Here is a 12,256-nt window from a genome sequence, read left to right as displayed (position 1 = left end):
CGGTAGTGAGGCTTTTCGTGAGCAAGTATGCAGGACTGTGCTCAGTCGGAATCTTGACAAGGTCCTTTCTATTCAAACTGTCACTAAAAGAATAAAGAATAAGTGACTGTGACGGGTGTCCGCCACCTGCAGTGTGTAGTGGCGGGTATTGTCAGTGTAGTAATACACGGGCAGTTAGGCGGAGGCGTCTTTATCCCCAACAACCTCCCACTTAAAGGTGAATTTGCCCTAGTGAGAGAGAAAAAAGAAAAGTGGGAATTCCAATAACCACAATGTGTGTCCGGGCCTTCTTTTATTCAAACTGTCACTAAAAGAATAAAGAATAAGTGATTGTGATGAGCGTCCGCCACCTGCAGTGTGCGGTGGTAGGTATTGTCAGTGTAGTAATACACGGGCGGCTAGGCGGAGGCGCCTTTACCCCCAACACAAAGGAAGGAAGCCTCTAAAAAACAAATGGGTGTACAAAGTAAAGACAGTTGATGGGAAACCCAAGTACAAGGCAAGACTAGTTGCCAAAGGGTATGCACAAAAAGAAGGGATTGACTTCCAAGAAGTCTTCTCACCCGTTGTGAAGATGACCACTCTACGTGTGCTTTTTGCTCTCATTGCTGTATTGGATTTAGAGTTGTATCAAATGGATGTAAAAACAACTTTCTTGCATAGTGACATTGATGAGGAAATCTACATGAAACAGCTTGCAGGATTTGTAGTTTCTAGAAAAGAGTAGATGGTGTGTAGACTAAAACGCAGCCTGTATGGGCTGACGCAAGCACCACGGCAGTGGTAGAAAAGTTTGACACTTTTATGCTATCCCATGAGTTTACACGCAGTCATGCAGATCATTGCTTGTACATGAAAAATGATATAGATGGCAGCCCCATCATACTTGTTTTGTATGTGGATGATATATTGCTAGCTGGGAAAAGAAAGACTAGCTTGGATGCTCTAAAAAATCAGCTGAAATCAGCTTTCTCCATGAAAGATTTAGGGAATGTAGAGCATATTTTGGGCATGAGGATTCGTAGAGGTAGAATATAGAAATTGCTGTTTTTATCTCAAGGAAAGTACATTGAAAAGGTATTGGACAGATTTAACATGGCTGAAGCTAAGCCTTTTGGGGTACCTCCTTATCTTAACCTTAGTAAAGCTAACAGCCCAAAAGATGACGTGGAGGCAAATGCTATGAAGGGAGTCCCTTATGCATCAGCTTGTGGCTCTCTTATGTATGCTATGGTTGCTACTCGTCCAGACATTGCTCATGCAGTGGGAGTTTAGCAGGTTTATGTCAAATCTTGGCAAAACACATTGGGAGGCTGTCAATTGTATTTTTCAGTACCTGAAGCGTACACAGAAAGTATATTTGCTATGGGCAGGGTGCACTTAGTTTGCAGGGTTATTGTGATGCAGACATGGCAGGTGACTCGGACACTCGTAGGTCCACCAGCGGGTATGTCTTGACAGTTGTTGGTGGGGCTGTTTCTTGGTGTTCCAGGTTGCAGAACATTGTTGCGCTTAGTACCACTGAAGTTGAATACATATCAGCTACTGAAGCTTCTAAGGAAGCTATATGGTTGAGCAGACTTGCACATGATCTTGGCATGTCTATGGGTATTGCAGTTTTGGGATGTGATAGCCAGAGTGCTGTGTATTTGGCTAAGAATGCCATGTATCATTCACCCACAAAGCGTATAGATGTGCGATATCACTTCATTAGATAGATTCTGGAAGATGATCAAATCACATTGACCAAGATCAAAACACAAGACAACCCTGTAGATGTTCTCACTCAAAGTCTAAGCAAAGCTTAGCACGAGCATTGCATACGACTAGTTGGAGTTGGTTAGAGGTTCACTTCGGACCTTTAAGTGGGAGGTTGTTGGGATAAAGGCCCGTTTAACCTTCCGTGTATAGTACACACACATTATTTAGCTGTACATGTGAATGCACCCTTTACGTGCCCTAAGAATAAATACATTTTATTATTTGTGTACCAACACATTGTTGGTATACTCATATTAAATAGTACTTTCACTCAGCTCTCTCTCTCTTCAGCCGTCACAGTCTCATGCTCACTCCTCCTCCAACTTCTGCACTGCATCTAGCTGAGCTCCAATAAACTTCATACAACTTTTGTCAATGTCACCCATTGCATACTTAGGGTACTTAGGCTATCATCATGACTTAATTGACTTGCACTTGACATGTGCACCTCATACGTGCACAACTTACTAATGCCAAAGCTAACAATTAAAAATACATGTCCCCATGACATGTGTACTTTTTCTGTTGGTCTAGATTTGCATTTACTATTGCTTCACCCCACCTCCTATAGCTATCGCTAGTCAGAGTAGACCTGCATTTGCTGATTCAGAGGTCTTCTAGAGCTGCTGTACTTGTGTTTTCAAAGGCCCATTTAATGTCCTAAGCCCAAATTGACACCAGGCACCCACAAGTATACCTGTCCAACATAACTTCGTACAACTTTTGTCAATGTCACCCATTGCATGCTTAGGGTACTTAGGCTATCATCGTGACTTAATTGACTTGCACTTGACATATGCACCTCATACATGCACAACTTACTAATGCCAAAGCTAACAATTAAAAATACATGTCCCCACGACATGTGCACTTTTTCCATTGGTCCAGATTTGCGTTTACTATTGCTTCAGGCAGCCCATCATTTGGATTTTACCCCACCTCCTGTAGCTATCGCTAGTCAGAGTAGACCTGCATTTGCTGATTCAGAGGTCTTCTAGAGCTGCTGTAATTGTGTTTTCCATGTGAAGAGGCTGCCTTCCTGGTTGCCTGGTTGCTGGAGGTGACACAATTGCTCATGTAATCATTCACCCAGTAAGCTGCTGTGTTTTCAGCCTGATTTCCTGCCTACACTGCTGCCGCTATCTTTGATCTTCATCGACATTGCTGCTGCTGCATTTTTGGGATCTGTCTGAGTGTGACACACTCTGACACCCACTACTTCAGCCATCTTTGCCCCGGTCCTAGAGACATGGAGGTTCGAGGCCCACTGATTGTATCATCTTCATTTTCATTATTCATTCACTGGCATTCAGCCTTCTCCAAATTGTTTCTCTGTGTTGTCCTACACTGTTTGCATTTCTGTGTTTGCCATACCATTTCTTTACATTTAGGACAAATTCCTTTAGTCTCTGGCAAGGCCTTCCATCTTCCCGAGGATCTGGCCATTCCCTTGGTTGTAAACAAGCTTTTGGAACAATGGGAAAAGAAATACCACAAGGGGCACTGTCGTTTTTTGGGGCCAATTGGGTGTATACTGTTCAATTTCGTGCAGGCATTGCTGACATTGTTACTTTGGTTAATCTTCCTACAAATCCAAATCACTTGCAGTGTTTCTCTTAGCTGACTTATGTTCATGCAGATTTTTTAAAGGACTTGTTACTGGATGAATTTGTCGATGGTTTGTATTTCCTTTTGGAGTTATGTTAAACTAGTGGTGTAAAGAATTCCAAAAAAGGGTTGTGTGTGTGCACACATTTCTGTTTTGAGGTGTTTTCATCATTTTGTGCAGCTAGAATCTCTCATCGAGATGCGAAAAAGGCATTTGCGGCTGGTTTTCTCCATTGTTGGTTTTTGTTCTAAAGGATCCGGAATCCTACCAACTGGTATGTAATTTAGTCTTTTGTTTTAGAAGAAACAGCCTCACTTTTTAGTGCTGTGATTTAAATCCAGCAAACGAGCCAACTAGAAAGAAACAGCATATGATTGTTTGTTTTATGGCTATGTGGAGGATATCTGGTTGCTGATTTAAACATATCTGACTCTTTTGTTTTGTCATTAGAACTCTTTTGTTCATAATGACGTGACAAAATATTCCTCTCAAGTACAACACGACTTGTCAATAATATGTTGCCTTGATTCAGTATGGTAAACTTCCATCTTATTCATGAGAAGTTTGAGTTCTTCACTGTACCATCAGGAATGCCAAGTAAGAGGACATGCTAGCAAACTCACAGTGGAATACAAGGCATGAATGTCTCTGGAGGCAGTTTGATTGCACCTTTTTCACATTGACGTCATCTGGGCTAGGTGGCAGACTTCTAGTTGACCTGAATGGATCTGAAAATTCCGGCAATAGGGAAGATCTAGGTGGCAGACTCCTTGTTGATTTAAACTCTAATCCAAGCAGAACTGAACATTCCTTCCACTGGGAAGATCTAGATCTTTATGTTGATCTGCCTTTCTCCCCCCTGGGCGAGAGTGGGGATGAGAAGGCTCAAAGTGTCTTTGAGGAGCAGACATTGAGCATGGAAAGAGGAAGAACTGCGGCACTGGATCCTGAAGCTGCTGGAGCAATGCCATCTTTTTCAGCAGACAGCCATGCAGGAAAGGTTACTCAAGATTTTCTAACATGTGTCAGTAATTTGCAAAGTACATGTGCTAGACTTGAAGATGATAATGCTGTGTTGGGCTGTGAGATATGCTGTCCTAGGACTGCAGAAACAGATAAACCGATGGCCTTTGAAGAGAGAATTCGGAATACATCTGTGGAATCAAGTATTGTCACACTTCCATTGCATCAAAGTGTGCTTGAAGTAAAGGGAAAAGATCAAGGAAACAGCTTACATCCAACTACAATTGACTGCAATAAAGAAACTTTGAAGAAAGCTGACACAACACGTCTAGGTAAGAGGCCATGTGAATTCTCAGAGGTACAAAACGCCAAACAGAGAAAAGTAGCCCATGCCAGCAGGACAGGTGCCAAGGACAACTCTCAATTACCAGTTAGAGTAGGGGAAAGGTCATCAAGTAGCTCCTTACAGGTGAGAAAAGAAACACAGAAAGGGAAAGAAGCAGTTGGAGTTGATACCAAAGCTAAAACATTAAAAGACACAGGAACACTGATGAAGTCTACAGATTGGAGTGCACGTGCAGGAGTGCAATCTACCTCAGTAGTTGAGGATATCAGCAGGGAAGAAGCAGCTGTTGAATTTCAACAATGTGTCTCCCTCCTAAGAAAATATGGTGTTTTGAGAACTGAGGAGTATCTACTGTCACAAAATCTACCTAGTTCTGTTCCTCATCCTGGATATGTTGGTGATGGATTGCTCTCAAAAGTATGCAAAGTTTGTGGTTCACCAGAAGATGCAAATAATACTGTTATTTGTGATGAATGCCAAGAGGTTTTTCATTTGTCTTGCTGTATTCCTCGTCTGAGCTCTAAATTTTTTGATCGAGAAGATGATTGGTACTGCAGCTCCTGCAGAAAACAGAAAAAAAAGATAGGGTCGAAAACAGAAAACTCCTCTGGATCAGGCAGCTTAACTTCTTTCAGGGTCTCTGAAAATGGGTTCATAGATAGTTCTGGAAAGGTTCATTCTGTTGCAACAAGCTACAATTCCAAAGTAAGGCTGGGCCAGGCCCACCAGGTGGATGTTCCCTTGTGGCCAGGAAAAGTAATGGATGAAGATCTTGAATGTTGGTAAGCGTTGGTTTGTTCTGCAGATTGTCGTACTTCTTCTTGCTGCTTTTCTGTTTCTGATTAGCTTTAGAATGGCTAGATTAGCTGTAGAATGGTTGAAATTTGCAATGCCTGAAATGTATGAAAGTGTTTGACATTGCAAAAGGTGAAAAAGGTATATGACCAATAACACTATACAAGTCTCAGGTTGATAGTTCTATAAACCTTTTTTGAAAAACAACTTAAACCATGCTTTGGAAAATGTTTTGAATAGTTTACATAGGGCTCACTAAAGTCTCAAGGATGTCCCTTGTTTATAGCATATATTCAAGAGGTCGGTGTGGCCAGAGAATTGGAGTAGATTGATACAAACTCATTATGAATTGGTCTATTTAACTCACTGCCCATGTTCCAGGGCCATGATACCTAATGAGACCATCAATCATATGCACTAGGCATGTTTAACATGCATGCGTGCATGACAGAGACCAAGAACCAAAGATGACCAATCTGCTGAATACAAAATATAAGGGACTAGCTCAATCTAGTGTGACACTGCCCAAAAATACAACATTGGCAAACTAATCAAGTGGCTTTTAGTCCTGATAATTTAAATCAGATCTGAGCCAATAAATAATCAGGTGGGTCTCCTCTGAAGAAGAATTATCAGATGGGCCAGAAAAAGTGGTCTCTTATCTTCTCTGTGTCTCTTCTACTAAGTTTTGCATGGCTAGGTGATATTCCTCTTCATATTTCTTCTCTTTGGCTTGCCATTCTTCCTCAACCTTTTTAAACTCCTCCATGATGGCAGTATCTGGTACACATCTTATTCTTCTGATGGAGTCTTCTCTTATTCACCTTGCTTCTTATCAGTGTCCTTCTTCTTTCCCACTTTTTCAAATCCCTTTTCTTTGCTCTTCTCTTGATCATCTTTTGTTGCTCCTCTTTGGTTCTAGCTTTCTCTTCTTTCTGCTTTTTATGGCTTTTAACTCTGCTTTTTGGGCCTCTTTTGCTCTTTTTCGCCTCTTTTCTTGTGTCTTTCTTTCTCTTTGGATTTTTATTCTTTACTTTTTCTTGTTGCTAAGAGTGGCCTACTCAAAGTTTATGGAAACCATAAAGATACTTAAGAGATTATGAGGCAGGGCCACATGGCAGGCATGCCATATTCTTTCCACCACAGAGATTGTAGTTGTCCCCGATTACAATAGTCCTGGAGAATGCTAGGGAAGTGCTGCAGAGGCACTTTAAGCATCTATTGGAAATGCTGCTGGAAGTGAAACTTCACATTGAAACTCTATTGAAATGTTTTGAGGTCTGGTGTAGTGTCTGGTACTGAGTGGCCATTTTCTATTCGTTTGCTGAAAGTTTGGCACTGGAAACCACTAGATTGCTGCATTGGAGACTGCTACACGTAGGTTTGAATTTCCAAAACCTGTGGAGGTTGAAGTTCAAAAGTCTGGGGTTTGTAAATATAGGATCCAAAGTCAGAATTGCATATAGATTCTTAGTTTCTATGCATGTCTAACAGATCTAAGCCGTTTATAGCAAGTGTCCTTCCCTGTTTTGAAGTCATTCATACGATCTATTTTACCATTAGATCTTCAGATTGCAAATATATATATAGTCATGAAGGTTGATGATTCTTTGCATGTTGGTATGCGAAGTTTGGGCGTGTGGATGTTGTAGCTGATATTGGAGATTTATCTTGAGTAGTTTTGCCTTTGCACTCTTGGTTGTGCTCCTTTAGCTCAGCCACCTCGAGGGTAGAGCAAGTATTGGTGGATCATAATACGTCTAGATTGGTTTTGCTTTGTTTATGACATGATGTTGGTAGGCCATTTGTCACTTTGTATTGCCTTGTATAGGAATATTTTCCTTGAAGGGGCAAGCCCGTTCTTGATAAATGGTCTCTGGTTGTTAGCTGCCATGGTCATCTCTTGTTACTAACTGAGAGGCATTAGGGAAGCTACATTCACATCATGACAGCCCATAGCCTAGGGCACAATGAGTGTGTAGGTATATGGGGGGGTCTGACCTAGTGGGTGTCTTGGATTGGGAGTTTAGTGACTTGGTGGGCCATGTGAAGGTGCCTGACGTGGCCATGTGAAGGTGCCTAATGTGGCCACTCATAAAAGGAGGTCTAATACTCAGTCTGAGTCGTGTGGGGTGTCATCAAGGAGATTTGTCCAGTTCTATCCAGTTTTCCTCACTGTCTACATTTTTTGTTCGATCAAAGGTGATAACTTGTGGAGTATATTTCTTGTTTGTGTAGGGATCAAACACCTAGTAAGCCTTTGCCTTTGGAGACTAATCCACAAAAATGATCAACTTTGCTTTGGATGAGAGCTTTGGTCACTCGTCATTTGGAGTGTGCATGTAAGCATGACATGCAAGGGTCCATAGGTGGGCAAAGGCTGCTTGCCATAAAAGGCCTCAAAAGGTGTTTGATGAGGTACGGCCCTTGTTGGACTTTGCTTAAGAAGATACACCAAAGTGTTAATTGCCTCAAATCAAAGGTGTCGAGGAAGCTCCATAGCAAACAAAATAGAACATGCCATGTTCATGACTGTCCTATTACGCCATTCTACCACTCCATTTGGTAAGGGGGAGTTGGTAGAAGACAAGTGTCATTGGATACCAATTTGTTGTAGAAACAAAGTAAATTCTCTGAAATGAACTCATCACTACTATCAGATTGGAGTATTCCTAGTTGAATGCCCATTTTATTAGTAATGAGCCACACCTACATACGAAAACAAGAAAAAGCTATAGACTTCTGCTTCAAAAAATAGTCTCATATATAGCATAAATAATCATCCACAAGCAACACATAGTACGCTGCACAAGTCAAAGATGGTATGGTCATGAGTGATTGGCCATTAAGGTGAGTATGAACCAACTGGAGTATGCCTTTAGCGCAATGTTGGACTTTGTTGTGGGAACCCCTCAGCCAATTTTAGACAAGAAATGCTCTTAACAAGCTTATCTCATGATAACTCGTAAAGTGTATCATATGGATGTGTCCAAGATGATAGTGCCATAAACATTGTAAATCAAAGGGATCCTAGGTTGTAAAGAAATGTCCTAACGCAGAAGCACAAATACAATTGTATGACAAAGCACAAGTTGATAACATAACACAATTAGAGTTGGGGTAACTTAGATACAATGAACATTGTCATGAGGATGTGAAATTTTAGCATTTGATTGAAAGTTAATCAAATATGCAAATGCAGCTTACGGTGTCAAAGGCAAACGTTGTAATAAGTTATGCCTACAAGTATTAGGTGGTATCCGGTGTTAGATTTGGGTCTAGACCAATTTATTGGCCACTAATGTCAATGGTGACATCAAAGACTAGGCATTAATTAATTAATTAATGTCAATCTAAGGGTCAATAATTGCTTAGGAATACTTGAAAGACAAATTGGCCTAGCCAATTTAATTATTGGTTGGTGGAATTAATTTTTTGAACACTAGAATAATTATAATAATTATTAAATTAATTTTCAAAATTAATATATTAAAAAATTAAATTAATAAGTTGAATAATGTTGGAAAATGGGATTAGGAGGTTGCCACTTGTCAAAACTTGTACATGCAAGTGGGAAAAACGTTTTTAGGGGTTGATGGAAGTCTATTCTAGCCATTGTGAGATAGGAGGAGGCTGTTAGAGAGCAAGGAGAAGTTGCTGATGTGATTTGCAGCCACCAAGGATCAGTCCTATAGTATTTGATAGCAGTTTGGAACCCTCTAGGAGCAAGTGACAGTAGCCCAAGGCCCTTTTGGTGAATATGACGGTATACAAGAGGGGGTAGCAATCATTCTGGTGGTCCTAACCTGTAGGTGAGGGCTTCCATGGCTGTTTAAATAGGGCGGCAGTAGCTTTTCAATGTTTCTCGCAATGAAACTCTGAAATTTCTCTCTTTACAGTATTCTCTCTTATCCCTCGGCCATCTCTCAACTGATCTCAATATTTTCCAGCAGTTTGAGCCATTAGAGGAAAATATTTCAGTCAATCTCTACCGTAAACCCTGATTTAGGAGAGATTAGGGTTTGACAATCACCTTGGGGGTGTATGCTTAGAATTGAGGGCCTAGAACTTGCATTCCAGCAGTTGAAATTTAGGAATTTCAGGGAGATTCGAGAGGCCATCCAACCAATATTAGATTTGGGGCTGAATTTGTCTTTCAAGGAGCAAGGTAAAGGTGAATCCCTAACTAAATGAAAGGGCAAATTGGTTTGGATACCTATTGGTCAATTTTGACAGCAAAAGAGACACTTGGATTAGTGGAGGAGATCAGAGAATCTCAGTTGTACTCCGAGGCACCAGTTTTGGGGCCAACAGGATATCCAATGTCCAAGATTAAAGTAATAAAGTGTGCATTTTCAGTTTACATGAATTTTATGCTTGTTGTAATGAGTGCTTAATCAATTTATTTACCACCCTATTCGAGGAGGAAGGTTGGTTTCAAACATAGTGTTTGGAACAAATGAATCAGAATAATACAATGGTTATGTAGCAAACACACTATGCAATGAATGAATATTGAATCTTGAACTCTCGTGTCTCAAGAACCAAGGTAGAGATTATGATCTAGAGTATGTCATAACAACAACAAACACAGCATTGTGGTGGGTAGAAGATAGAGAATCAACAAATATAGCAGTGTGGCAGGCTTATCAATGTCAGCTAGGTAGACACCTGGCAACAACAATCACAACATTGTGGTAGCTAGATTAGTGTCAGATAAGTAGAGGAGAGAGAGAATCAACAAACACAAGTCTAGATGATGATTGGCAGCCTAGTGGAGTGCAGGAATAGCAAAATATAAATTTCCTTATGATCTCAAGTAGGCAGCAGCTGGTTTGGAGCAGATGACTATAAAAGACATCAAAACACAGCCAGTTGGGTGGTAGGCAACAATAGGTGATGGTTCCAAGACAAGTATCATGTGAAGAAATTGGCCGCCAACAGCAAATGCAAGGTTCTGTGGACTGGTTGACAGCAGGTAACAGCTGGTAAGGGCAGTAGATTGTGAAAGACGGTTGGAAGGTAGGTACCAGATGGTAGGAGATGATGATGGGCAGCTCCAGCTGAGATGTCCTTTGCAAACGGGGAGTGGACAGCGAAGCTTCAGCATTGCAAATTGCAAAAACGAGATTGGCTTGAGTGGGAGGGCAGCTTGTCTATTTATAGAAAGTTTGGGGCTTCTCAAATTAATGTTTACATGTGGGACACTAAAACACTCTTGAACCACGTTTGTTTAAAAGAAATGGTTAAAATTCACTATTTAACTTGAGGTTTGGGATTATTTAATTAAGGCTAATGATATTTTTGCTCAACACCCCCTCTTAAGCCCAAAATTGGAATCAGAAAGGGATTGTAAATAAGCCCAAGTTCTTTTCCTTGTCTTTATCCCAAGGCATCCCACCCCGAAGCAAGCTAGGGCATTAAGTAAAGGATGCACGTTGGCTGCCCAGTGATCTACTAAGACTACAGTTATCTTACCAAGGGAGCTCAAGTGTTCACCCTAGAGAGGATAGGGTGTTGAGCTAAAATATGCATTACTTGCTGATTAGACTTTTAAATAGCCCCAAAACACACTAAAAATGCTCTTTTAGAGTAAAAACCTAAAACGAGGAGCGTTTCGAGAGAGTTCAGTGGAAACCCTAAAACAGAGAGCGGTTCGAGAAAGTTTAGTAGAAACCCTAATTTTTGGGGCGCCCTTCCACATCTATAAATAGACAAGTTGCCCCCATTCAGCTATCATCCTTGTTTTGCAGGTTACACCAGCCCACACGCCCTCTGCTGCTGTTGGCACCCAGTTTTCAGCCTGCAGCCCGCCTCCATCTGCTGTCCAGCCATCATCGACTGCAGCCACATCATCTCCAGCCTGTCCATTGTTGTAGGCGACAGCTCTCAGATGCTGGCGACTGCTCCAAACTGTCCCAGACTGCTGTTCAGCCTGCTGTCCATCATCTCCAGGGTCAGCCAACCTACGTTTTCAGCATTGCAGGCCCTGACACTCTCAGACATTGTTTCAGCCTACTGTTTACAGCAGACTGTGCAGAGTTTTCAGCCCCCGATCGGTGGTACACTGCTGTGTTTACCAGTTTTCAGCCTCCAGACTGCTGCGTTTTGGTGACAAGCCTGCTGCCATTCACTATTCAGCACTCCTACTCTCCAACTGGTGGTCACAGACTTGGGATCTGTCTTCGGTGGACGTCACACTCCGACATTGCTCTGCCCTTGAGCACACTGTACACTCTTACATTCATTTACAACATTCATTCACTTTAGAGTTGTGTTCTCTCTCTCCCTCCTTCTGTTTGTGTTTGAGTTTTTGTGTTTGAGTTTTGAGTTTTGTGTTTAGGGTTTGAGTTTTGAGTTTTGTGTTTAGGGTTTGAGTTTTGCCCTTTGTGTCTGTGTCTGTGTCTTTGTGTTTCTATCGTGGTCGTACACTTTGTGTGTCCTCAGTGCAAACCCTAGCAGTCTTCTTAACTTGGTATCAGAGCCGGTGCTCTTGTAAAGAGTATCTTGCGGATATTGTTGAGAGCTAGTCTTTGTGTGAGGCACACAATACGACTCGTAACCGAATCACAATGTCCCAGACACCTTCTTTTCTAGTTCCTATGATGTCTTACCAGGCTTCTCTATCATTGGAGGCCCTGAGACGACAGTATGGACTTGGTGAGGAGGACGACACTTCATCTTTACCAGATTTCACTAACATGACAGAGGAGGACTTTGAGGAGCACTATCGCAACAAGTATGGTGATGTTTACACCCCTCCTACCAGTTTTGCTACCACA

The 12,256-nt window shown here is 41.5% G+C and overlaps 1 protein-coding gene across 1 annotated transcript in view; it reads left to right on the top strand.

The window, feature by feature from the left end:
• LOC148026200 (uncharacterized) overlaps positions 1-12,256 on the top strand; it is a 119,246-nt gene that overhangs the window by 60,097 nt on the left and 46,893 nt on the right. Inside the window, exons 2-3 of the mRNA XM_087693479.1 lie at positions 3,551-3,644; positions 3,959-5,461. Of these exons, the coding sequence (XP_087549605.1) occupies positions 3,978-5,461 (1,484 nt within the window). The 5' untranslated portion in view covers positions 3,551-3,644; positions 3,959-3,977. The remainder of the gene's footprint in view (positions 1-3,550; positions 3,645-3,958; positions 5,462-12,256) is intronic.

Source organism: Lygodium microphyllum, chromosome 14 (assembly GCF_053477565.2).
Source record: "Lygodium microphyllum isolate KBCC chromosome 14, Lygodium_microphyllum_v1.1.10, whole genome shotgun sequence".
Classification (NCBI taxonomy): domain Eukaryota; kingdom Viridiplantae; phylum Streptophyta; class Polypodiopsida; order Schizaeales; family Lygodiaceae; genus Lygodium; species Lygodium microphyllum.
Note: the sequence above shows the minus strand (reverse complement) of the source record. Positions and strands in the feature narration are given on the sequence as shown.